Here is a 23,396-nt window from a genome sequence, read left to right as displayed (position 1 = left end):
AGCTCTTGGCGTGCAAATTCAAAAATTTTCCAATTAGGCCTAGCTGAGGCCTTGTGAAGTCTTCGATTCCTTTCGCACCAAATATTTGCTGCTAGGATTGAGAAACCCATTAGCCAAGGATTTTTCAAGTTTATACTTCTAGCTTTACCTTTCCACCACTAAATCAGACCTTCAATCGACTGATGATATTGCCACCCAACTTCAAAGCAATCAACAAACTCTTTCCATACCGAGGATGAGAAGTCACAACTTAGAAAAATATGTTTAGTACTATCTTCCCTTTCCTTACAGAGAACACATCTTGAGGCAAGGCATATCCCCTTGCATTTTACCTGGTCATCCGTATGGAGTTTCCCATGGGCCAATCACCATGCTAGGGTGGAGAACCTTGGTGAGAGGCTTTTCGCCACACCAGCAAGTACCAGGCCACTATTGTGCCTTTATTTCTAATCTCCTCCCATGCCGATGCAGTAGAAAACTGACCCGTGGGCGTCAAGTTCCAGATACACAGGTCATCCACTCTCATTGTGGGAACTTTTACCTCTTGAAAGTTGGAAAAAAATATTTTTCAGCACCTCCGCTGACACTTGAGGCAACGCCCATTCTCCAATTATGATAAAATCGCCCACCTTGGCATTATGGCGCATGGGAGATAAGTCCGTATGCTGTAACTCTTCCAGTACAGATCTAGGCCCCCACCACTTGTCCTTTTAGAAGGTTGCTAGATTGCCATTACCAATAATCCATCTTTCGTGCTCTTCCACGAAACTCCAAACCTTCTTCATGCCCAGGGCGATTGAAGAAGATTAACTTCCTTTATGAAGGCCGCCATATTTCATTACAAAGCGTGCTTTAGAAAAGTGCTAGCAACCGATTTTTTGTGCTTTAATCTCCAGACCAGCTTGCTCAACATTGCCTTGTTTGTGTCTCTGAGCTTTCTGATACCCAATCCCCCTTCTTCTTTAGGCTTGCAAAGACTATCCCATTTCACAGTGCTTTTTTTTACCAAATCCACATCACCTGTCCAGATGAAATTCCTCTTCGACCTTTCCATCATTGCGATGAGGAAAGATGGCCACCACTATATAGCAAAGTTGTGATTGGGAATGCCTAAGATGACCGAGCGAACTAATTCCATCCTTCCCGCCATAGATAGAAGGTTTCCTTTCCATCCATCCAGCCAGCCACCCCTTCACCTTATCCAGCATAGGTTAAAGATCCTCCTTCTTCACTCTACCCTTAAATATCTTGACTCCTAGGTATCGAGTAGGGAAGCTGCAAATTTGAATTCCTAGGGTATCAGCAATGCGCTGTTTGCGATCTGGGGCGACCTTACCAAGTAAGATTTTGCTTTTTTCAAAGCTGATACTCTGACCAAAAAATTCTTGATACTACTTCAAGAAATTTTTTAAATTTCGAACGTACCTTAAGGATGCATTGGTGAAGATAAAAATGTCATCCGCGAAGAGGATGTGACCAGGGGTAGGAGCGCCCCTAGGCCTATTAATTGTTTTCAGCTCTTTCCTTTGAACCCCATCACATCAAACCCCTGGAAAGCACTTCTTCCACTATTATAAATAGCATTAGGAATATGGGGTCACCTTGATGCAGACCACGTTCCACACAAAAAAAATCCCTAAGGACCTCCATTCACCAAAATAGAAATTTTTGTAGAGATCAGAATCTACTCAAGCCAATTGATCCATTTGTCAGAGAAGCCGAATCTGTGCAGAACCTGGAAGACAAACGACCAAGAGATAGTATCATACGCTTTCCTTATATCAATTTTCAAACCAAGGCCGCCCCCTCTGGATGCTGAAAACATTAGATTTGCTAGCTCAGAAGCCACACTAATATTGCCGTGAATCATCTTCCCCTTTTGGAAGGCTCCCTGTTCATCTGAAATCAATCTAGGGAGGAGGGTTTCTAGTCTCAGCGCCATCACTTTAGAGAGTATTTTGCAGAAAAAATTCCCCATGCACAAGGGTCTAAATTTATCCAGAGTGTCAGCTCCATCTACTTTGGGGATTAGAACAAGGAAATTACAATTGACCCCATTTGGCATGGAGCTAGTGGTAAAAAATTGCCTCACAGCATCGCACACCTCCGTTTCAACCACGGCCTAGCATCTCCTAAGAAAATCTCCAGAGAAATCATCAAGTCCAAAGGAGCTGTCTGGGTCCAATTCCCATACCACCCTCCTTATTTCATCATTCCCGGGAAGCGAGTCCAAGCTGTAGCAATCGGCCTGATTAAGGACCCTAGGGATATAGTCCAGAAGCTCCACATGATTCACCATTGGGGTGGCTCTGTGAAATCTTTCGTAGAAGTCAACAATGAATTCTCCCAGCTGCTGCTGTTCTTCCACAATTTCCCCATCCTACTTTTTTAGAGATCTGATCATGTTCTTGTTTCTTCGCATCTTAACCGATAGGTGGAAGAATTTGGAGTTTCTGTCACCAAATGTCAACCATTTTGTTTTATCCTTTTCTTCCCAGAGGCATTCATGATTCTTGAGGGCCTTGACCATAATTGTCTTCGCGTCAGCTTCCAAAGCAAATAAATGGTCACTCATCCCTTCTCTCTCTATCTGTTCTTGAATCTGAGAAAGAGCAGTCTTCACACTCTCCAACACTCTGTCAATATGGGGAAAGGATGCTCGTGCCCAGGACTTCAAAACCCCTTTCAAACGTTTTAATTTATTCATAAGCATATAAATAAGAGACCCATATATCCATTCAGACCAGGAGGACGCCACCACCCAATCAAAGTCTTCATGCTCCATCCAAAATTGGTGAAATCTAAAAGGGCAATTGGGAGGACGTTGGCTGACCACAAAGGATAAGAGCAGAGGGGTATGCTCATAAGCAAATCTTGGCATAACCTTCTGTGAGCAGTCTTGAAATCTGGCCAACCAATCTTCATTGCAAAAACTCCTGTCAAGCACCACACAAACATTCCCTGCTCTCCTGTTGTTGCTTTAAGTGAACTTTCTCCCAACCGAAGGCACTTGGGTCATGAAGCAAGTATCAACCGTAGCACTGAATTCTGCCGCAGAGCCCAAATTGAAAGATCCAGGCCCTCTTTTTTCATTCGCTTGAAGGGTGGCATTAAAGTCATAGAGTCCTTCTCTCTGCTTAGAAACTGCTAGCATGAACAAAAGAGACTTGCAACTGGCTGAGATCCCAAGTCAGAGAGATCGAGATGTGTTGCTCAGATTCCGAGACAACAACAGGAACACATAAATTTCTCTTCCACATAATCCACAGATTAGAAATTCTACCAACTCTATTATTATAGAGAAAACTATTATGAAAACCCAATTTATTAAAAAATAAGTTAGGAAAATCACTTATAGGCACCATTGGTTCTGCAATGCACAGAAGGTCTAGATCCTTCTTCTTGATCAAATCCTTCAAGGCATGCCTACCGACCGCCTTCTTAATACCTCTGATGTTCCAAAAGAGGATTTGCATAAGGTCACTTCTTCGAAACAACCTGATAGTCAGATTTGGAGGTCTGCCCTGTTACTGCGACATTCTTTCCCTTCCTTCTATCATCGCCCTCTGCCCTGACCAAGGCATTGTCGAGCTCTATTACTTCCTAGTGTTGGATGATCACCCTCCCACCCTCAATATGAGAAGGAGACAGTCCCGAGACAACATGTTCCTCACCACCCCAGACCTATCCACGTCCACTTTTACCGCCTCTAGACTAGTGACGACCCCCGCGAAGACCAGCATACATCACTCTATTCTTTCGAGGGTGTAGAGTGCGAGAGATCTGAGCCAAGTCTGCTCCATTCATTCCCGATTTCCTAACATCAGTGCCCTCCACCGCCTCTTCATTGTCCTGCGCAGAAGTAAGGTACTCCCTGTCCGAAGAGGAGAATTCAGACTCGTCTGGGTCAGAACCGGATCCATACCCACTGCCAAGTGGGTTATCCACCATGACTGGGTCGTGGATATTCACACCTTGACCGTGGGGCATAGGCAAATTTACTTCAATATTTCCTTGGTTAGAGCTTCCAAAAATAGGGGATTCTCTTATCGCAGGCTGAATGATCCTTTGTAAGGAAGATTCCTTAATAGGAGAAGAAATCTGATTACTTGCCAAATTCGATCTCCCATGAATGGAGCCATCGGAATGGGTAGCCGCACCACCAACCTCTTCCGCTGAATCGGTTCAACAATGGGGAAATCGCCACCATCCTCCATCGTTGGCTCCTTTCTCTCCTTGTTCTTCTAAACTCTGCACTGGTCAATAGAGTGTCCCCATTTTTTGCAAAAAAAACATCTATCTATTCATCTTCATAGGTGATTCGCTGCTTAAAGAAGAAGAAAGAATCCTTCCCTGGCTGCCTTCTTTCTACATAGATTTCATCCACCCTGGTGCCGCCCAGCTCAATTTCGACGAGAACACGAGCATAGTTCCCCATGGTAGCATTCATTGTACGACAGTCAATCTCCACTGGTCTACCCGAGGCTTTAGCCATTGATAATAAAATCTTCTCGTGCCAATACTTCATTGGCAATTCAGGATAACGAGCCCAAACCAGTTTGGTTTTGATATGCTCTTCGTGAATACTAAATTCCGGCCACTAGCGTTGGAATCTTATGGTATGGCCTTTAACCTTCACAGACCCTCTTTTCCACATCGAGGTCATGTCGCCTTCCATTTCAAAACGAAAAAGAATATCCTTTCCCTAGGGGTGCCAAGTTTACTTTACCTTTCAATTTCCAATTGGTCTTCACTTCATACCTCACATCATCCATTGAGGCATACCTAAAATTTACTCTTCCAATCAGAGCATAAGAGAAAGTTTGGTGTTTCTCTTCATAAGCGTCCTGGGGTATGATGATCTTCGTGAGGGATCTTGCATAAATCGGGTCAGGCAGATCATTAATGTTGGGCAAGGATTTTTTGGCCATAGTAGCGTAGGACTATTTTCTTCCATCCTATCCAAAGATCGCCTCCTCCCCAGTCTGAATCACCTTCTCAATCGAGCACGAAACTTCCAGAACCAAGTCACCCGGGGATAAGTCGGTCAGATCCACCCCAGAAGAGGCACCTTGCAGACCATCGGTCCCCAAAAATCCGTAATCCTGCGTTTCTTGCCTCTGTCCGGTGGTTGATTCCCATGGGGAGCATCGCCGTCCACCAAAATTCCCTCCTCCGCCTCAAAGGTACTCTCTCCTAAACTCGCCATCACCTTAAAACCTTATTACCTCTATTGGAGAAGGCTGGTTATGCCACCGGTATACCTAGATATGTGTCTATCTCTCTCCTCCTCCCTTTGGAAAAATGTCCTATTCTTCTCCCATCCTAGCCCTCCCATTAGTTGAGCTGCTAGCTCCAGGAAATCCACAGCATACCTAACATCCTCCCTTGTTTATTTATTATTAAAAAATTTAGGGATTGAATTTTTTGTTCCGCCACGTCCTTGTGCCTCTATTTCCCATCATAATAACGGGCAGATATGTCATTTAATTGGAGGAGAAGAGAGATATACACAGTTGCTTTCGTTTTCATCTTGATGTGATGCATGTGAAACCTTTGACAAAAAATAAAATAAGGAAACGATTCATGGGATTAAGAAGCATACAATTATAACTATAGAGACAAAAACATCATACCTAAATCTATGGCTGAAGCAATGCAATCTCTAGTTGCGACAAGAATATCGTTGTTGGTCTAGTCTACCCTCTTTTCCTGCTCACTTTAGGTTTCTCTAGTCATTCACTTAATGGGCCAGTAATAACTATTTATAAGGGTGAGTGTAGGTATCAGCCCTCCAAGGAAATTAGGGTAAGCAAACAATGCCTTAGGTCCACACATAGTAATGTAAATTTCATACCATTAAGTTGTGCTAATAGAATCCAATATCTATTAGTCATGGTTGATGCGTGCAATATGGTTTAGGTGCCTTCTGTTGGTAGGAAGTTTATTTGGTCCAATAACCGTCGTAGAGGTAACGTGTGTGCTATTCTGGATAAAAGCTTTTGCAATGAGGAGTGGATCTCTTGAAGGAGATTGATAAAATGAGAGGAGGAGAGAGAGTGTCTAGCGATTTGGAGGGTAGGTTGGTGGTGCAGGAAGAGGAAGATAATGGTGATGGAAGGGAGGCTTTGGATCCTGGTAGGGTGCCAGATGCTGCAGCCCCCAAGCATTCTTACGCAAGGGCTGTGGGGGTTTCTTCATGGCTTGCAATCAATTCTTTTCTAGAACCGATCCAAGCAAGCAACATTCGACAAATCATCATCCCTCAATAGGATTATGAAGCGAAGAGGCAAAACTTCCATTTTGCATTGATTGGTCGAGTAAACTTTCATGTGATTTTCCTTGATGAATTGCGAGAGGAGGCTTGCGAAAAATGGAATTTGAGTTAGGGCGTGGTTATGCATCCTCTAAGAAAGGGATACGTGATATTCCAGTTCCAATGTGAGGGAGACAAAGCTGCGGTTTGGAGGAGGATACTTTGAGGGTAGGTGAGCAGTTGATCCGATTCCAACACTGGAAACCGGATTTCAACATCCATGAAAAGAAAAACCTTACGAAGTTGGTCTGGATTCGTCTGCATGATCTTCCTTTAGAATATTGGCACGAAAACGTGCTTCTTTCAATTGTGAAGGCAGTTGGTCGACCTGTGGCTTTGGATAAATTTACAAGGCAAGACATCCTAGGATACTTTGCTCGGATTCATATGGAGATTGATATCTCAGAATCGGCTGTTAGGATGGAAGATGTCCAGATTGAAAGGTTCGAACCAGGTACGTCTCAGGTTTATGGTTTTCGCCAAAAAGTTCTCTATGAGGATAATGTTGGGCGGTGTGGATACTGCAAGCGAGTTGGGCACTTAGTTGCTTCCTGTAAACAAAAGAAAGTTGATGAAGAAAAACAAAGTGCTATGGAGAAGGAGGGTCGTATCCCAGGGGCTATCTATGTAGAAGATGGAGTTGACTCACCTGGCGTGAACTCGATAAGAAAGCCTGTTCAGTCCAACGATATTCTCAATTAGGATATTCCTATTTCTAGTAACATTCCAAGTATAGAACCATTAATTGAAGGAGGAATACAAATTAGATTGGGCTCTCCTAATATGAGTCCAAATGAAATAGGAAAGGAGGGAGACGATGGGGATTTTAATTCCCAGGATTTGGTGGATGGTGGATCTCATGTGGGGTTGGACTTGGATCTTAAAGATGGGTTCTTGAAGCATGACCCAGGTGTAAACCCGGTCCATCCTGTTTTGCCCACGGAAGAGGAGGACCATCGGCTGCCTACTATTGATGAGGGACACTTAGCAACCGATAATCAAAAGTTTCCAAAAGAAAATTCAGAAATGATATATCCCTCAGAATAAAATTTTTCTTTCTAAACATTAGAATTGCTCAGAAAAATGATACTCACTTGGGTTTGGTCAGCTCAAGCCCACCCTAATAAATTGTTGGTGGAAATATGGGACTCACATAGAATGGTCCCATCGGAGGCTATGACTGATGAGGATGGGATTGAAAAGGGTCATATGCCTCATTCTCCATACTTAGAAATGAAAAGAAACTGCCCACTAATTGTTCACGCTATGCATTTACATAAGATTCAAAGTCAGTAGATCTCTCATAAAACTGGTGCAATATTTATAAGTACTATACCTCTACAATACCAACCATAGACACAAAAAGAGAACTTTGTCATCAATATTACAATAACCACCTGCTAGTGCTGAATAATCAACGAGCAATCTCTAATGCTAGCATGAAAGAATCCCCTAAAGACTCTTGATCAGTCACATTGACAGCAGACCTTGTTGATGGTTCACCTAGAAAGCTTTCAGTTTCTTCATGGTTATGTTGTATCCATGGGTGCTCGTATAACGTTCTAAGAGATTCAAGCTCCATTGCAACTTCTTTCATTGTTGGCCTGTACTCTCCGTTAAGCTTTAAGCATCTTCTTGCAAGATTTTTCTAGGCCATATTTCTCCTCAGCGCAAGCAGGCCATTGTTGAGGAAATGGGTATTCCCCTATGCTCTTTTCCTACCAGATACCTGGGTGTATCAATTTTTAAGGGCAGGGTCAAGAAAGAATCAATTTTGCCTATTCTAGACAGGGCAAAGGATCGATTAGAGGGCTGGAAGGGAAGACTTTTATCGATGGCAGGAAGGGTGGAATTAGTTCGTTCTGTGATTCTTAGCATTCCAACTCACAGTTTTGCGGTTTACTGGTGGCCAAATTCTCTCATTAATACTCTTGAAAGATGGATGAGGAATTTTGTATGGACAGGGGAAGTTGACAATGCAAAAAAAATTGTGGTTAATTGGGACCAATGCTGTAAGCCTAAGGAGGAAGGGGGTCTTGGATTGAGGAGATTGAGGGACATAAATAAGACAATGCTATGCAAATCTGCCTGGAGAATTAAGACTGAAGAGTCTATGGCGAGCTCTTTTCTGAGGGCTAGATTCCTTGATAGGGAGGGTATCCCTAAGAAAGGATTCAGAAAATCCTCTATTTGGCCAGGTCTGAGGAAAATATGGGATTACATATCTTCTAAAGAGAGATGGGTGGTGGGAGATGGAAAAAAAATAAATTTCTAGAAGCATATCTGGGTAGGGCAAGGAGCCATTAAAGAGAGTGATATGCTGGAAGGTATTGATATATCTGTGTTGGATGGGAATGTTAGTAGATTCATTGTGAATTTCAACTGGAATTTTCCTCAGATGAACTCTAATTTTATGAGGAACATAATAAACGAGGTGAAGAAAATTAATATTCCTACTTATGAATGTGAAGATAGGAGGATCTGGTCCCTTTCTCATGATGGGGAATTTTGCTTCAAATCCACTTGGGAGGATATAAGGGTGAAAAAATCAACAGTTTCCTGGGCTTCTATCATATGGAGTAAAAACCAGCAGCCTCGAGTCTCCACTTTAGCATGGAGGGTGATTAACGGAAAGGTCCCTACTGATGATGTGGTTAAAAAGAAAGCGATCCCCCTGGCGTCTAGATGTGTCCTTTGTAATTCAAATGAGGAAGTTTTAGAGCATCTATTCATAAGATGCCCTTTCTCTGCGGAGATCTGGAGGCTTCTTTGTGATGCTTTCAATGTGCGTTGGGGCAGCCAGGGCTCTCTGCTTGAGCTTGCTCAATGGTGGAAGAGAAAGTTGAAACTGGTTTACTGCAAGGAGGCGTGGAATATGAGCTTTGCCATTGTGTTGGATCATTTATGGAGGGAGAGAAATTCAAGGCTTTTTGAAAATAAATATCGGTCAAGCAGGTATGTACTAATGATGGTTCTTGAGGACATAAGACGAAACAAGCCAAGATCTAGAGGCGAGATTAATTCCATAGCAGATTTGCAGTGCAGCAGGCGACTAGGCATTCAGATTCAGGGAGTGGGGAACAGAGAAATTTTGGAGGTCTTCTGGTGTAAACCTCCAATGTTCTGGATAAAATTAAACTTTGATGGCAGCTCTTTGGGAAATCCAGGGCGGGCTGGAGCGGGAGGTATATTTCGGGACCATCAGGGCAGGGTCATGGGCCTTATAAAAAATATATGGGTATTACTGGAGTATTTGAAGCGGAGGTGGAAGGTCTGATGGAGGGGTTGCTGCGAGCAAAGGCCATGAACATCACTTGTTTATGGGTGGAGTCAGACTCTAGCTCGGTTGTGCTAGCGATTCAGTAAAGGAAAATTCCATGGTATGCTCTCCAACGATGGATATATCTTAAGCCGTTCCTTGACAGTATCAGCTGGAAGATATCTCATAATTTCAGGGAAGGGAATTCTATAGCTGATTACTTGGCCAGAGATGCGGCGAAGACAGGGATTTCGGATGATAATGTGGTCCTTCCCTCCCATATTCGTGATCTCTTGCAAAGGGATTCAGATGGGAGGCCTCATTTTCGGTTTAATTAGTGCTTCTTTATCCTCCTGCTGATGGCCATGCCGAAGGTGGGAATGTAGAGTTAGCTAGGATCTTTTGTTTGAATCTGTTTTATTGTATGGCTCTTATTTTCTTTTCTTTGATCTTTTAATGAAATAATCTTTTAGCATAAAAAAAAAGAGAATCTGAAAAAGATTGTCATCTTTCAATGAAGAAACAAAATGCATTGCAAGGCTTTTACACTCCTCGGATCCTTCTGATAGTATTGGCTTTTTCCCAGTCAAAAGCCCAGAAAGGACAACACCAAAGCTATAAACGTCACTCTTATCAGTTAGTTGACCTATAATAAAGCATTTTGGGTCCAAGTAACCTAAGGTCCCTTGAACTAATGTCATTGCTTGAGTTTGATCCAAAGGAGCAAGTCTTGAAGCTCCAAAATCAGATACTTTAGCCATGTAATTATCATTTAGAAGTATATTGGAAGAATTGACATCTCTATGGAGGATGGGTATTGAATGAGCAGAGTGCAAATACCCCAGTGCTCCAGCTGTTTCAGCAGCAATTCTTAAATGATTTCCCCATGAAAGAGACATTGCCTGATTCTCATTATGAATATGTTGGAAGAGGGTTCCGTTAGAGATGAACTCATACACCAACAATGGAACCTTCATTTCTAGACAACAACCCAAGAGCTTCATCACATTTCTATGGTTGATTTGAGAAAGGATATCAACCTCATTGATAAATTGTATAATTTGGCTTTTATCCATTATTTTGGATTTCTTAATTGCCACTACTTTGCCATTTGATAAGGTTCCTTTAAAAACCGTACCATACCCTCCTTGGCCAAGTATTCCGCTCTCATCAAAGTTGTTGGTTGCTTTATTGAGCTCTTCCATGGTAAAAATCCCGGCATTATCTGTGACACCTCTACGAGAAGCAATTTGTTGCTGCAATAGTGAAACTCCATTTTGTTGGAAGAATTTTTCTCTACGTTTGATGATTTGTCTTCTTTGGATTCCACAGTATCCAAAATAAATGCAAACAAATACAAATATAAAGATGATACCAACACCTGCATACAAAAATATTTTGGACATTTAATTTCATTTTCAATCTCAAAATTATCACTATCAATAAGAATTTTGGTTAAACGTGCACATGGCTAATATGGAGTGAGTGGTTTCAAAAGATATTTTTGTCTAGCCCAAATTTGACTCATTTACAAAACTATAAAGTAAAACTTCTCTTGGTACCAAAAATAGTAATAATATATGGGTGAACGAAACAAAACAAAACCTCATGCCACGAGGGAATGATCAAACCCATAAAAAAGGGGGGAATAACAAAAAATAGAATACCTTCTTATCCAAAAAAAAGAAAAAAAAAAAATTGCCAACAACTAATTCAAAATGGATTACAAGTTTTAACTTCTGGTGCCAAAATGGAATCACCCACCCCAAAGCACAACACTGTAGGATCCTCTCTAGTCCTCAGCAAGACAGGTCCAATGAGTGTGTGTGCATGAGAGAGAGAGAGACTCTTAGAAGATTCTGGCTCTCTCTTGAATCCCCGCCATGGTTTAAAAAATCGGATCAGATTGATTAGAATTGCTTGGATTGAATTGGTATCAGCTGAGATCAATGTCTGATATTGATGTAACCTTTATTGATCCACCAACAATTTATTAGGGTAAAATTATACAAAAAATCACTATTTAAAAAAGAAAAAAGGTAAATCCATATGATCCAATATGATTTGGACCAATACCCATTCAATTCGTAACAGTATTAGTTGAGACCAATCCAAAGAATAATCACAAGTTTTAAAACATTGATCCCTGCCCCTAAAGTGACCAGAGAGGGATCATACGAGGCATAATTAATAATATCTTTATGGACGGACTTGGTAGCAAGGGAAACCGAAGGAAAGGATAATTTTTCAAACCTAAAACAGAAATTATTTTAATCAGTACCTAACATGATTGATAAACTATCAAAAAAAATTATAATATTTGATAATGATATTTTTTAATATAAATAATTAAATATGGTTTTATTTTTTATTAATTCATATAGAATAATTTAAATTAGTGACATAATCATACGAGATAATGATTAATACAAAAGTTTTTTTATTAAATTTAAAAAGTCGCTTTCTTTCTTTCCAATTTCACTTTCTCATGTATTTTTGTATGCAAGCCAACAAATTGGACTTTTGATTAATCGAATAGACTGACCTACTCTTCTTAAAAGGATGATGTAGCTCTTTATCTTGGAAATTAACGTAGCCTAGCCATCTCATGGTGTCTGTGGATATTGATTCGATACCAATTTGGATCGGATCGAATTGATAAGTATTAATCGATTTTGCCTTTGGTTTTTATAAATGGTACATTTTTTTTTTTTTAACCCTTAAGACGATATGTATAACTGATTCGGATCAGTTAAGAATTAAGAATCAATCTCAATCAATACTGACATAATAGTTGATACGACCAATATGATACCAATACTTCAAACCATGATCCCAGGATTATCTCTTAATCATTTTACGTTCCACCGCCTCAATATTTATCTAAAATAATTGAAAAGCCCCCAAGAAAAAGGAATAAAAAAAGAACCTACGAGGCTGTACCAGAATTTGGAAACTATGGCTGGGGAGAAGCGAAGCCCTTTTATAGTCAAGAGGTTTGAGCCTGATCTTTTCCTTGTCACAAGAGAGTAACTCCTGCAACGCTGGAGAGATGAAACGTGTCTTCTTCATCACCGAAAACCTCCTCTTATGATCTATATTTTTTGAAAAAATTATTTGGATACCTCTGTATTATGGCGTGATTGCTTGACACCCCAAAATTATTATGTGAAGCCCTATGAAACTTAACCGTGTTAATCAATTATTAATGGTTGAATGAAAAGATAATTTTACCCTTGTGAGTTATTCAATTAAAATTTGTGAGGTTAATATGATAAACTTACCCTTAAAGGTATTTAGCTAAGAAAACCCAAATCCATCGCCCGTGGAGGTGAAGTTGATGAAAAAGACTGAAGTTTTCGACAAGGCTCTCCGCTGCAACTCCCTGGTGAAAGTAAGGGAAAGTTGCAGGTGCTAGTGGGGAGGTAAGGGATGGTTGATTTCTCTTGTGAGAGAGGGTTGCAGGTTAAGGTTGCTATCATAGCCATTGGTTCTTAGACTGTCCAAGATTTCTTGGTGATATTCGTGGGAACCATGAGAGAAATTGAACCTGGCCACGTTCATTCCCGCTCGCCAAAGCTTCTCGATCATGGGAACATATCGAGATGCTGGACCGAGCATACTAACCACAGTCTTCAACCTCGCGACATGAACATGAACAACAAAAGAGATCTAGTTCGAAAGGGAAATCTCTCGCACAATGAATATGGATAAGTCTATTTTTTATCTCGAAAGTAAGGGCTTCCCAAATTTAATCTATAATTACAATAGGAATATGTCTATCTTTTTTTATTTCTTTTCCACTGAACATAATGAATCACAACACTAAAGTATAATACTGATTAAAATGAATATACAACAAATAATTTGAATATCAACCTTAGGAGTTCTAATTCTCATGTAAATCATAAAGTTGAGCTGTTTTTCACAAAAAATAATAATAATTATAATAATAAACTTGGGTAAGCAAGACATTTCATAATGAATCGAAGATCGGGTACTTTTTCAAGGAGGCACTTTTTTTTTTGGGGGGAGGGGGGGTGAGGAAAGAAGAAGAATATGGGTGCAACTTGAGAGAGTGCTTAATTACTACTATCCCAATCATCAAAAGGAATCTGTGGGTGTTCAATTACAAAGTCTTTAGTACTTTGCTTAAATTTTCCCATTTTTGTAAATGGAGCATTAATTGATCAAACTTTTAACGAGGGAGATTAATATAATAATTCAGATAAAATATTCCCGGCCCCTTGGATCATGTGGGAATGGTCTTTTTCTTTTTGCTAATGAGGGTGTCTCGACCTTTAGCCTGAGTAGTCTCTAGGGACATGCATACATCCCTATATACACGCACCAAGTAGCACCATATCCTATGTGAAACAGTAAGAAGAACCATGTGGGATTGATATTTAACTGCATCAGATAAAGAAATGGTGCCCAATTAAATATCCTAAGCTCTTCTAATAGATAGAACCCCACAAAAGTTTTAAATTCCACTTTTTTTTTTTTTTTTTGGTAAAATAAATGTTATTAAGGCTCCATTTTTTTCCATATAAAAAGAAATAAAGGAAAATTTCATGCTCACCAGGAGGTCTTGAGTTGGAGTCTCCTGGCTGCTACCTACATCCCCTCCCTACATATCAAAAAAAAGGAAAATTCTCTTACAAGATTGAATTTTTTAATTTTAATTTTAAAAATAATTGAAAATAAGAAAAACTTACATGAAGTAAGGATCCACATGCCCGACCTATTTAGTTGGGATAAGGCTATATTTCTATTGTTGAACAAAAATAAATATATTTTTTTAAATCTCCAGACTGGGAAACATTATGATAATAGAAAAGAGACAACCCTATGAGTCTATGAGAACAGGAAGAAACAACCAAGTGAGCTAAATTTACAATCTGACTAGCCACCCAAATGATTGGAAATGTAGTTTTTTAGCCTTTGGTGTATTTGTGTAGAGCAAAATTTCTTATGACGAAGGAAATACTAGGAAGAATATATGCATATATACCCATTTTTCTAAGTTTGGCCTGGGATTTTCAGCCCATAGACGAGGCTAGCTTTAAGAAATAATAATTAAATATACCTATTTTGCGCTTTGTTTTTCAGGTTGGGCTGGGCTGTGCTGAGACTGGACAGTCTTGGGTTCAATTATCTAGCCTGAGTTCAAGCCAAGTGGGCCTAGGGTTGAGAACGAAAGACCTTATGCTTGCTTGCCTGGGTTTTCAAAAATCCATAACCCAGCTTCCCTAAGTTGCACCACCAATGCAATCTGATTAGTCCTTTGTTTCTCACATCCAAATATATGTTTCGGGTTTGTATAGATGAGGATCGGAGTTGTCTATCAATGAGGGTATTAGTTTTGCTTGGTTGCGCACAATTAACCAATTACTATTTTTTCTTGTATCAAGGAAACCAATAGCTAAGATGTGGACAAATCCTTAGGTCTATTAAGTGATTTTAGTGTTGTTCAAACCTCCCATGGAAAGGGTAGTGTGGGCAGATAGGGTTCATAACTCTGGCCATGACCCTGGAGGTGGGCGACCTCCAGACAAAGGACATTAGCTGCTGTTGACAGATTTTTGGAATCCTTTATTATATTCTACCTCAGGTTTGAAGGAGGTTGAGGGTGATGAAGAAAGAAGGAAGGAGATAGAGGCTGAAGAAGAAACTACAAAGGATCATGAAAGAACTACTATCTCGAAGAGATCCTTCTCCACAGTTGTGGGAAGCACCCTTCCTGATGTAGATCAGTTGCCAGATCCGATCCAAGCAGGATCATTTACTCGGATCGTGATTCCTCAAGACGCGTATGAAGAAAGACTAGAAAGATTTAAATTTGCGATTATCAGGAGAGCGAATTTTAGATCTATATCAATGAACGATATTCGTAAGGAAGCGAAAGAGGGCTGGAATTTGAAGGGAAGGATTGCGCTATCTCCAATGGGAAAAGGATATATCCTATTCTAGTTTGAGCTTGAAGGAGATATGGCCTACATCTGGCGAAGGAATCTAATTAAAGTGAAGGGCCAATTCATTCGTTTTCAGCGTTGGAAACCTGACTTTGATGTGCATGCGGCAAACATCCCCACAAAACTTGTCTGGATCAGATTTCCAGATCTTCCTTTGGAATACTGGCATGAGAAAATTCTTCTTTCTATGGCCAAGGGAGCAGGTAGGCCCGTGGCTCTAGATAGAAGAACAAGATCGGCGGCAATGGGCAGTTACGCGAGGGTGCAAGTGGAAGTGGTGTCAGGGATGAAAAGGGTGGAAGAGATACAAGTGGAGAGGAAGTAGCCAGGATCGGGTGAAGTTTTCTTGTTTAAACAAAGAATAGTATATGAAGATGGAATGACAAAATGTGGATTTTGTAAAAAAATTGGTCACTCTCTGCTAGAGTGCAGAGAAAAGAAAGCCGCCGATGCTAGAGATAAGAGGTTTCGTGAGGGGGAGGTTCAGGTGGCAGCGACAATGGAGAATTCAGCTGGTTCTGGGCGGCACTCGGTGGAAGGAGGAGAGGGAATGGCAGCGATCCCAGTTGCCATATCGGGGCAGATTCTTTCCATTAGAAGAGAAAATAGAGATGCTGTTTCTAGATCTCAATCAAGGGAGGACTTGTCTCATATGGAAAGCAATCAAAGGATGGGGAATATTTCAGTGATCCTTCCATTACAGATGGACCCAGTCATGGACATAAATAAGGAAGGTGTGGAGGTCAACCATAATATGAATACATTAGATATGGATATGAATATGGGGGTTGGAGCGGGAATGGAAGATGGGCCTATCATGGATTTAGTTAGCAAAAATGGTGTGGTGATAGAAGAGGTTGATCGCTGGCAGGAAGAGGATGAGATGGAAGAATTTCAAGCTGATTTTGGAAAGGGGCAGACTGATAATCAGGATAATTCGGGTCATGGTGAGGGTGGTGGTAATATCCCTATGCTCTCTCATAGTCAATATAGAAGCTCTCAGCAGTTAATTGATGGGGCGATGGTGGTTTTTCATGAGGACTTGAATGAGGTGGATAGAATGGCATGCATGCGAGAATGAGAACTAAAAAAAAGAAGACAACAAAAGGGGAAGTCTGCTGCGGTATCTGAGCAGGCTTCCAGGAAATCAGATAGGCTCGCTCTGTTAAAGAGATGACTATGAAGGTGTTATTTTGGAACATCAGAGGTATAAGGAAGAAGGCTGCTAGATTAGCCTTAGGAAAAATTTTGAGGGAAAAGGTGCCAGACATAGTGTGTATAGCTGAGCCGATGATGGAAGTGCATGACTTCCCTAAGAGGTTTTTTAATAAAAATGGATTTGAAACTGAGTTCATTCATAATGAGAGAATGCAAAAAGTACCCAATCTTTGGGTTATGTGGAAAAGGGGTCTCTCAAAGCCGATGGTTCTTTCTTCATCGGAGCAGCACATTTCTATGAGTTCTAGCTGGCAGCATAATTTATTCTCCCTGTCTGTAGTTCACGCTAAATGCTTCAGGCAGGCTAGAAGGGAGCTATGGGTTAATTTGACTGCTTCATGCCCGGGTCCAGGTATTCCATGGATGGTAATTGGAGACTTTAATGGCACCCTCCAGTCGCATGAGAAAAGAGGTCCAGGAGCTTTTAATATGGGATCGGCGGCTGATTTCACAACAATGGTGGATGGATGCTCTTTAATTGAGGTTCCCTCCAAGGGCCGTAAATTCACTTGGACAAACAATAGGAGAAGAGGAAATGTAGTTGCTGTGCTGGATAGGACTTTTTGTAATGACTCTTGGTTCTCTGCCCTTCATGACTGTCACCAGGAAGTGATGTCTACGGGGGCCTCTGACCATTCCCCTCTTCTTGTAATTTCGGAGTCTTTGGTAAGGCCAAATAACTGCCCATTTCGATTCCAGCGTTTCTGGACAGAAAATGAGAGTTTCATGAAAGTCGTTAAGGAATCATGGGATGAATGGATTAGTGGTTCAGCTCTTTATGTTTTTAGTCAGAAAATTAAGAGGTTGAAAGGTGCGATTAGGCCATGGGCTAAACAAAATTTCCTGAACATTAACTTGGAATTGGAGGCAGCACAGAAAGGGATGGAGGAAGTATAGGGTGAGATTGAAATAAATGGGATGAATGACCAGATTTTTGCCAGAGAAGCTGATGCAAAAACCAGGTTACTGAAAGCTATGGAGAACCATGAAAAGCTCTGGGTTGAAAAGGCCAGAATGAGATGGAGAACCCAAGGAGATAGATGCTCAAAATCTTTTCATGTTAGTGCAAAAATTAGAAAGTTGAAAAATTCTATTCGCACTTTGAAAAAGGGAGACGGGCAAATTATTTCTGACAAGAGCCAATTGGAAGATTATGTTAGTGGGTTTTATGAGAACTTTCTTAAGAGTTCAAAAACTTCTGAGCATCTGGACTTGTTAGATTGCATCCCAAATGTGCTCGATGACCATGATAGATGGAGGCTAGATGTCTTGCCGAGCAATGCAGAAATTAAAGAGGCGGTTTGGGAGCTCGATCCTGAGAGTGCTCCAGGCCCAGATGGCTTCCCAAGTAAATTCTATAGATCTTGCTGAGAAATTATTAATTTAAATGTATGCAATGCAGTTCGAAGTTTCTTCAGTAAAAGTAGAATGCCTAATGGTATTAATACTATCTTCCTAGTATTAATTCCAAAAGTGGAAGGGGCAATGAGCTTGGATAAATTTAGACCGTTATGTTTGGGGAATTTCTTCTGTAAAATTATCTCTAAGATAATGGCGACTAGATTATCAAGGGTTTTGCATCGGCTAATTTTAGAAGAGCAGTGTGCTTTCTAGAAGGGGAAAATAATTCATTCAAATATCTCAGTGGTGTCTGAGCTAACAAATTTATTGTTTTCGATGGCTAGAGGAGGTGGAATGGGTTTGAAAATAGATATCCAAAAGGCTTATGACACGATGTCTTGGAGATTTATTTTTCAAGTTCTAAGGAAATTTGGATTCTTAGAGAGATGGGTATTGTGGGTGCACCAGATGCTGAGTTCTACCAAAATTTCAGTTCTTCTTAATGGTGGTCTGATAGGGTATTTCGGGGTGGAGAGGGGTTTGAGACAAGGGGACCCCCTGTCTCCCATGCTATTTATTCTGGCTGAAGAGGTGCTATGCAGAGGTCTCCAAAGGCTTGTAGTAGAGAAAAAGTTCAAGGCGCTTAATGGCCCTCGAGGGGTGACGACTCCAGCCCACAGTCTCTTTGCAGATGACATTTTCATATTTGGGAACGCCTCTCTCAGGTATGTTCGCCATTTAAAAAATTTTCTTGTGAAATATCAGGAGTTTGCTGGCCAGTGCATCAACCTAGAAAAAAGTAAGATTTTTCTACGCCATATTTCTCCCTAGCGTAAGAAGGCTATTGTTGAGGAAATGGGTATTCCCCTATGCTCTTTTCCTACCAGATACCTGGGTGTATCAATCTTTAAAGGCAGGGTCAAAAAAGAATCGATTTTGCCTATTCTAGATAGGGCAAAGGATCGATTAGAGGGCTGGAAGGGAAGACTTTTATCGATGGCAGGAAGGGTGGAATTAGTGCGCTCTGTGATCCTTAGCATCCCAACTCATAGTTTTGCAGTCTACTGGTGGCCAAATTCTCTCATTGATACTCTTGAAAGATGGATGAGAAATTTTGTCTGGACAGGGGAAGTGGACAATGCAAAAAAAATTGTGGTCAATTGGGACCAATGCTGTAAGCCTAAGGAGGAAGGGGGTCTTGGATTGAGGATATTGAGGGACATAAACAAGACAATGCTATGTAAATCTTCCTGGAGAATTAAGACTGAAGAGTCTATGGCGAGTTCTTTTCTGAGGGCTAGATTCCTTGATAGGGAGGGTCTCCCTAAGAAAGGATTCAGAAAATCCTCTATTTGGCCAGGTCTTAGGAAAATATAGGATTACATATCTTCAAAAGAGAGATGGGTGGTGGGAGATGGAAAAAAAATAAGTTTCTGGAAGCATATTTGGGTAGGGCAAGGTGCCCTTAAAGAGAGTGAGATGCTAGAAGGCATTGATATATCTGTGCTGGATGGGAATGTTAGCCGATTCATTGTGAATTTCAACTGGAATTTTCCTCAGATGAATTCTAATTTTATGAGGAACATAATAAACGAGGTGAAGAAAATTAACGAAGAGCTCTTCAAGCTGGATTCAGAATGAACATGGCTGAGATGAGTATTGATACTAGAATCGAACATGAGCCAAAGGATAGCTGGCGTCCGGATCGTGGTAGACAGGCTTTGATTACTGATTTTCTGAAACCAGAATTTTCAAGGAAGGATTCTAGCTTGGCTTCTGCTACTAATGATACTAGATCTGTAGAAGGAAGTGAGGTTGATCGGGTTAGGGATGCAGAAGAAAATAGGGAGGAGGTGCGACGATCCTACTCTACTATGGTGGGTCGTGCCTTGCCGGAAGTGGAATCTTTGCCTGATCCTATTCACGCTGGAGCCTACACCAAGATCATAATCCCACAAGATGCCTATGAGGAAAGACTGCTACGGTTCAGGTTTGCATTGATAGGGAGGACGAACTTTAGCTACCTTTCAATGGATGACATTCGAAAGGAGGCGAAGGAGAATTGGAATCTAAAAGGCAGAGTGAAGATGGCTCCTATGGGGAAGGGGTATATTCTTTTTCAATTTGAAAGGGAAGGAGACATGGCAGCCATGTGGAGACGAAGTCTTACAAGAATCCGTGGGCAGGGCATCAGATTCCAGCCTTGGAAGGCAGATTTTGATGTTCATGCCAAGAACGTCAAAACCAAGTTGGTTTGGATCAGATTCCCTGACCTGCCACTTGAATACTGGCACGAGAGGATTTTGCTGACAATGGCTAAAGCATCAGGGAGACCTGTGGCACTGGATAGACGCACTTGATCTGCGGCAATGGGCACCTTTGCGAGGGTCCAAGTAGAGGTAGAGATTGGAGCTACTAGACTCGAAGAAATCCAGGTAGAACGAAGGCAACCAGGAACTAACGAAACATTCTGGTTCAAACAAAATATTATATATGAAGATGCCTTGATCAGATGTGGTTTCTGCAAAAAAATGGGACACTCTGTCCATGTATGTAGAGTGAGGAGGGAAGCAGAGACCAGGAAGGAGTCACAGCGCAAAGAGACTGTTCCAAGGGCGACCTATGCAGATGAAGAGGATGGCGTCCAGAGCAATGGTCACCGGAATGAGAGCAGTGGCAGCTGGGATGAGCAGATTCTGATGACTGGTGCGTCTAACTTGGAAAGATTTTCTTTACCTTCGAAGGAACGATCTCCTTCCATTTTTGAATCGCACACTTTAAGGAACATTGAAGGAAAATCAGTTATGCATAATTTGAATGGAGACATACAAATATGCCTTCCATTAGAAGAAGAAAGGAATACGGAAGGAAATATTCTAGATGACACGAATAACTTGGATGATGGGGAGACTGACTTGGATGATGGGGCGGACTCTATGGTTGGATCGGATAACGGGTTTATTAGTGGAAATGGGGCTCTTATGGGTCACCATACCTATTCCCAACCCACAGGAAATAATGTTGTTTCTCCTCGAGGGGCTGGAAATGACACGAATAGGGCCATGCACGAGAAGGACTCTTCAAGCCCCATTTACACTGGACATGGCAGTGGTGGTCGAGTGATTGCCCTGAGTAGGCATGGCGAGCATCATGAGACTGGTCAGTGCCAACCACTGCAATGGTACAATAATGTCATCTCGTCATTCAACCCCCTCGAGATTAATGGTGGCACAGTGGTGGTTAATCATAAGGAGGTAGAGCAGATAGACAAAACTCTTTGCGAGAGGGAGGCTTTGGCTCAGGTTCCTGGAAGACAGGGAAAGGGGAAACACCTGACCAATACAGAGCAGACTTTGCGAAAGTCTGGCCGTATTGCCTCATCAAAAAATAGTAAATGAAAGCCCTCTATTGGAATATTAGAGGGATAAAGAAGGCTGCCACAAGGTTAGCTTTGAAGAATATTTTAAGGGAAAAAAGGCCTGATTTCCTTTGCATTGCCGAACCTATGATTCCCTCCGACGCCTTTCCTACGTTGTTCTTCAACAAGTTGGGTTTCGACCCTGATTTCATCCATAACGAGCGACTAGGCGGCATCTCAAATCTATGGATGATTTGGCGAAGAGGTGTAGCAAAGCCTGTTGTTCTATCGTCTTTTGAGCAGCAAATCTCTGTCTCTGTGCAATGGGCTCAGGAAATTTTCATCTTATCTATAGTGCACGCCAAATGCCTAAGAGCTGCTAGAAGAGAATTGTGGACCGACTTGGTGGCAACCCATCCTGGGCCGACTACTCCTTGGATGATTTTTGGAGACTTCAATGCCACCCTTCTCTCCTCTGAAAAAAGGGGGCCAGGAATTTTCAACTTAGGGTTAGCGGGAGATTTTGGCGCAATAGTGGATACATGCTCGCTAATTCAAGTTCCTTCGCAGGGAAGAAAATTCACATGGACTAATAACAGGAGAAGGGGCCATGTTTCTGCAGTGCTCGATCGAAGCTTTTGCAATGAGGCTTGGATTTTTTTTTTTCAAGAATGTCACCAATTTGTCTTGCAGAGAGTGGCGTCTGACCATGCTCCCATTCTGGTGGTGTCTGAAGGTTCTGAAAGACCAAAAAACTATCCTTTTCGATTCCAGAGGTTCTGGACAGACCATGAGGGCTATCTAAATGCAGTTAAGTCCTCCTGGGAGAACGACATTCCTGGATCGCCAATGATGGTTATGGCTCAAAAATTAAAAAGATTGAAGGTCTTCCTGTGCTCCTGGGTGAAAAAAAAATTTCCAAATTTTAATTTGGAGATGATGGAGGCAAAAAAATGCATGGAGGAGATCTAGACTGAAATTGACAGAGATGGGATAAGTGACTCAATTTATGCCAAAGAAGCTGATGCAAAGACCAGATACCTGAAGGCCATGCAAAATTATGAGAAATTATGGGCTGAAAAATCTCATTCTAGATGGAGGGATCAAGGAGATAGATGCTCAAAATTTTTTCACATCTCAGTGAAGATTCGGCGAATGAAGAACTCCATTAAATCTCTGAAGATGGTTGATGGGACCCTGATCTCTGATAAAGAGCAGATCAAGGAATACGTCACGGGTTATTATGAGCATTTTCACAAAGGTACTCCCCTTACCAATCACATGGATTTATTGCAATGCATTCCAAATGTTTTGGAAGAATGGGATAGAGGTCGATTAGATGGTATTCCCTCTGACACTGAGATCAAAGAATGTTGTGTGGGATCTTGATCCAGATAGTGCTCCTAGTCCAGATGGATTTCCTGGAGCTTTTTATAAATCATGTTAGGACATCATATCTTCAGATGTGTGCAAGGCTATCAGATGGTTTTTCAAAACCGGGTTCACACCTTATGGCATTAATAATAATTTCCTAGTCTTGATTCCTAAAATTGAAGGAGCACTATCCCTGGACAAGTTCAGGCCGTTGTGCATGGGAAATTTTTTACGCAAAATAATATCAAAGGTTCTGGCTATGCGATTATCACGTGTTCTTCCAAAAATTATTTCTGAGGAGCAGGGGGCCTTCCAAAAAGGGAAGATCATTTATTCCAATATATCTCTTGCCTCGGAGCTGGCAAACATGATGTTTGCATCCACAAGAGGTGGAGGTATGGGTTTAAAAATTGATATCCAGAAGGCATTCGACACCATCTCTTGGAATTTTATTTTCCATGTTCTGAGGAGATTTGGCTTCTCTGAAAAATGGATCTCTTGGATCCATCAGATCCTTGTTTCTGCCAGAATATCAGTTCTGTTAAACGGTGGCCC

General features: G+C 41.3%; 1 protein-coding gene across 1 annotated transcript; it reads right to left on the bottom strand.

The window, feature by feature from the left end:
* Window positions 1–9,909: 9,909 nt before the first annotated feature.
* LOC122065292 (putative wall-associated receptor kinase-like 11) lies at window positions 9,910–10,981 on the bottom strand. The gene is made up of 2 exons (XM_042629085.1): window positions 10,050–10,981; window positions 9,910–9,928 (listed from the first exon to the last, which is right to left on the bottom strand). Exons 1-2 carry the CDS (start codon window positions 10,979–10,981, stop codon window positions 9,910–9,912), a joined length of 951 nt encoding a protein of 316 aa, XP_042485019.1.
* Between the last annotated feature and the right edge of the window lie 12,415 nt (window positions 10,982–23,396).

The sequence above is a fragment of the Macadamia integrifolia genome, unplaced genomic scaffold (assembly GCF_013358625.1).
Source record: "Macadamia integrifolia cultivar HAES 741 unplaced genomic scaffold, SCU_Mint_v3 scaffold1963, whole genome shotgun sequence".
NCBI lineage: Eukaryota > Viridiplantae > Streptophyta > Magnoliopsida > Proteales > Proteaceae > Macadamia > Macadamia integrifolia.
This window is presented reverse-complemented; position numbering and strand designations above follow the sequence as displayed.

Excerpts from the sequence above, each read along its gene's own strand:
- LOC122065292 (XM_042629085.1), bottom strand. The coding sequence starts at position 10,981 with ATGTCCAAAATATTTTTGTATGCAGGTGTTGGTATCATCTTTATATTT.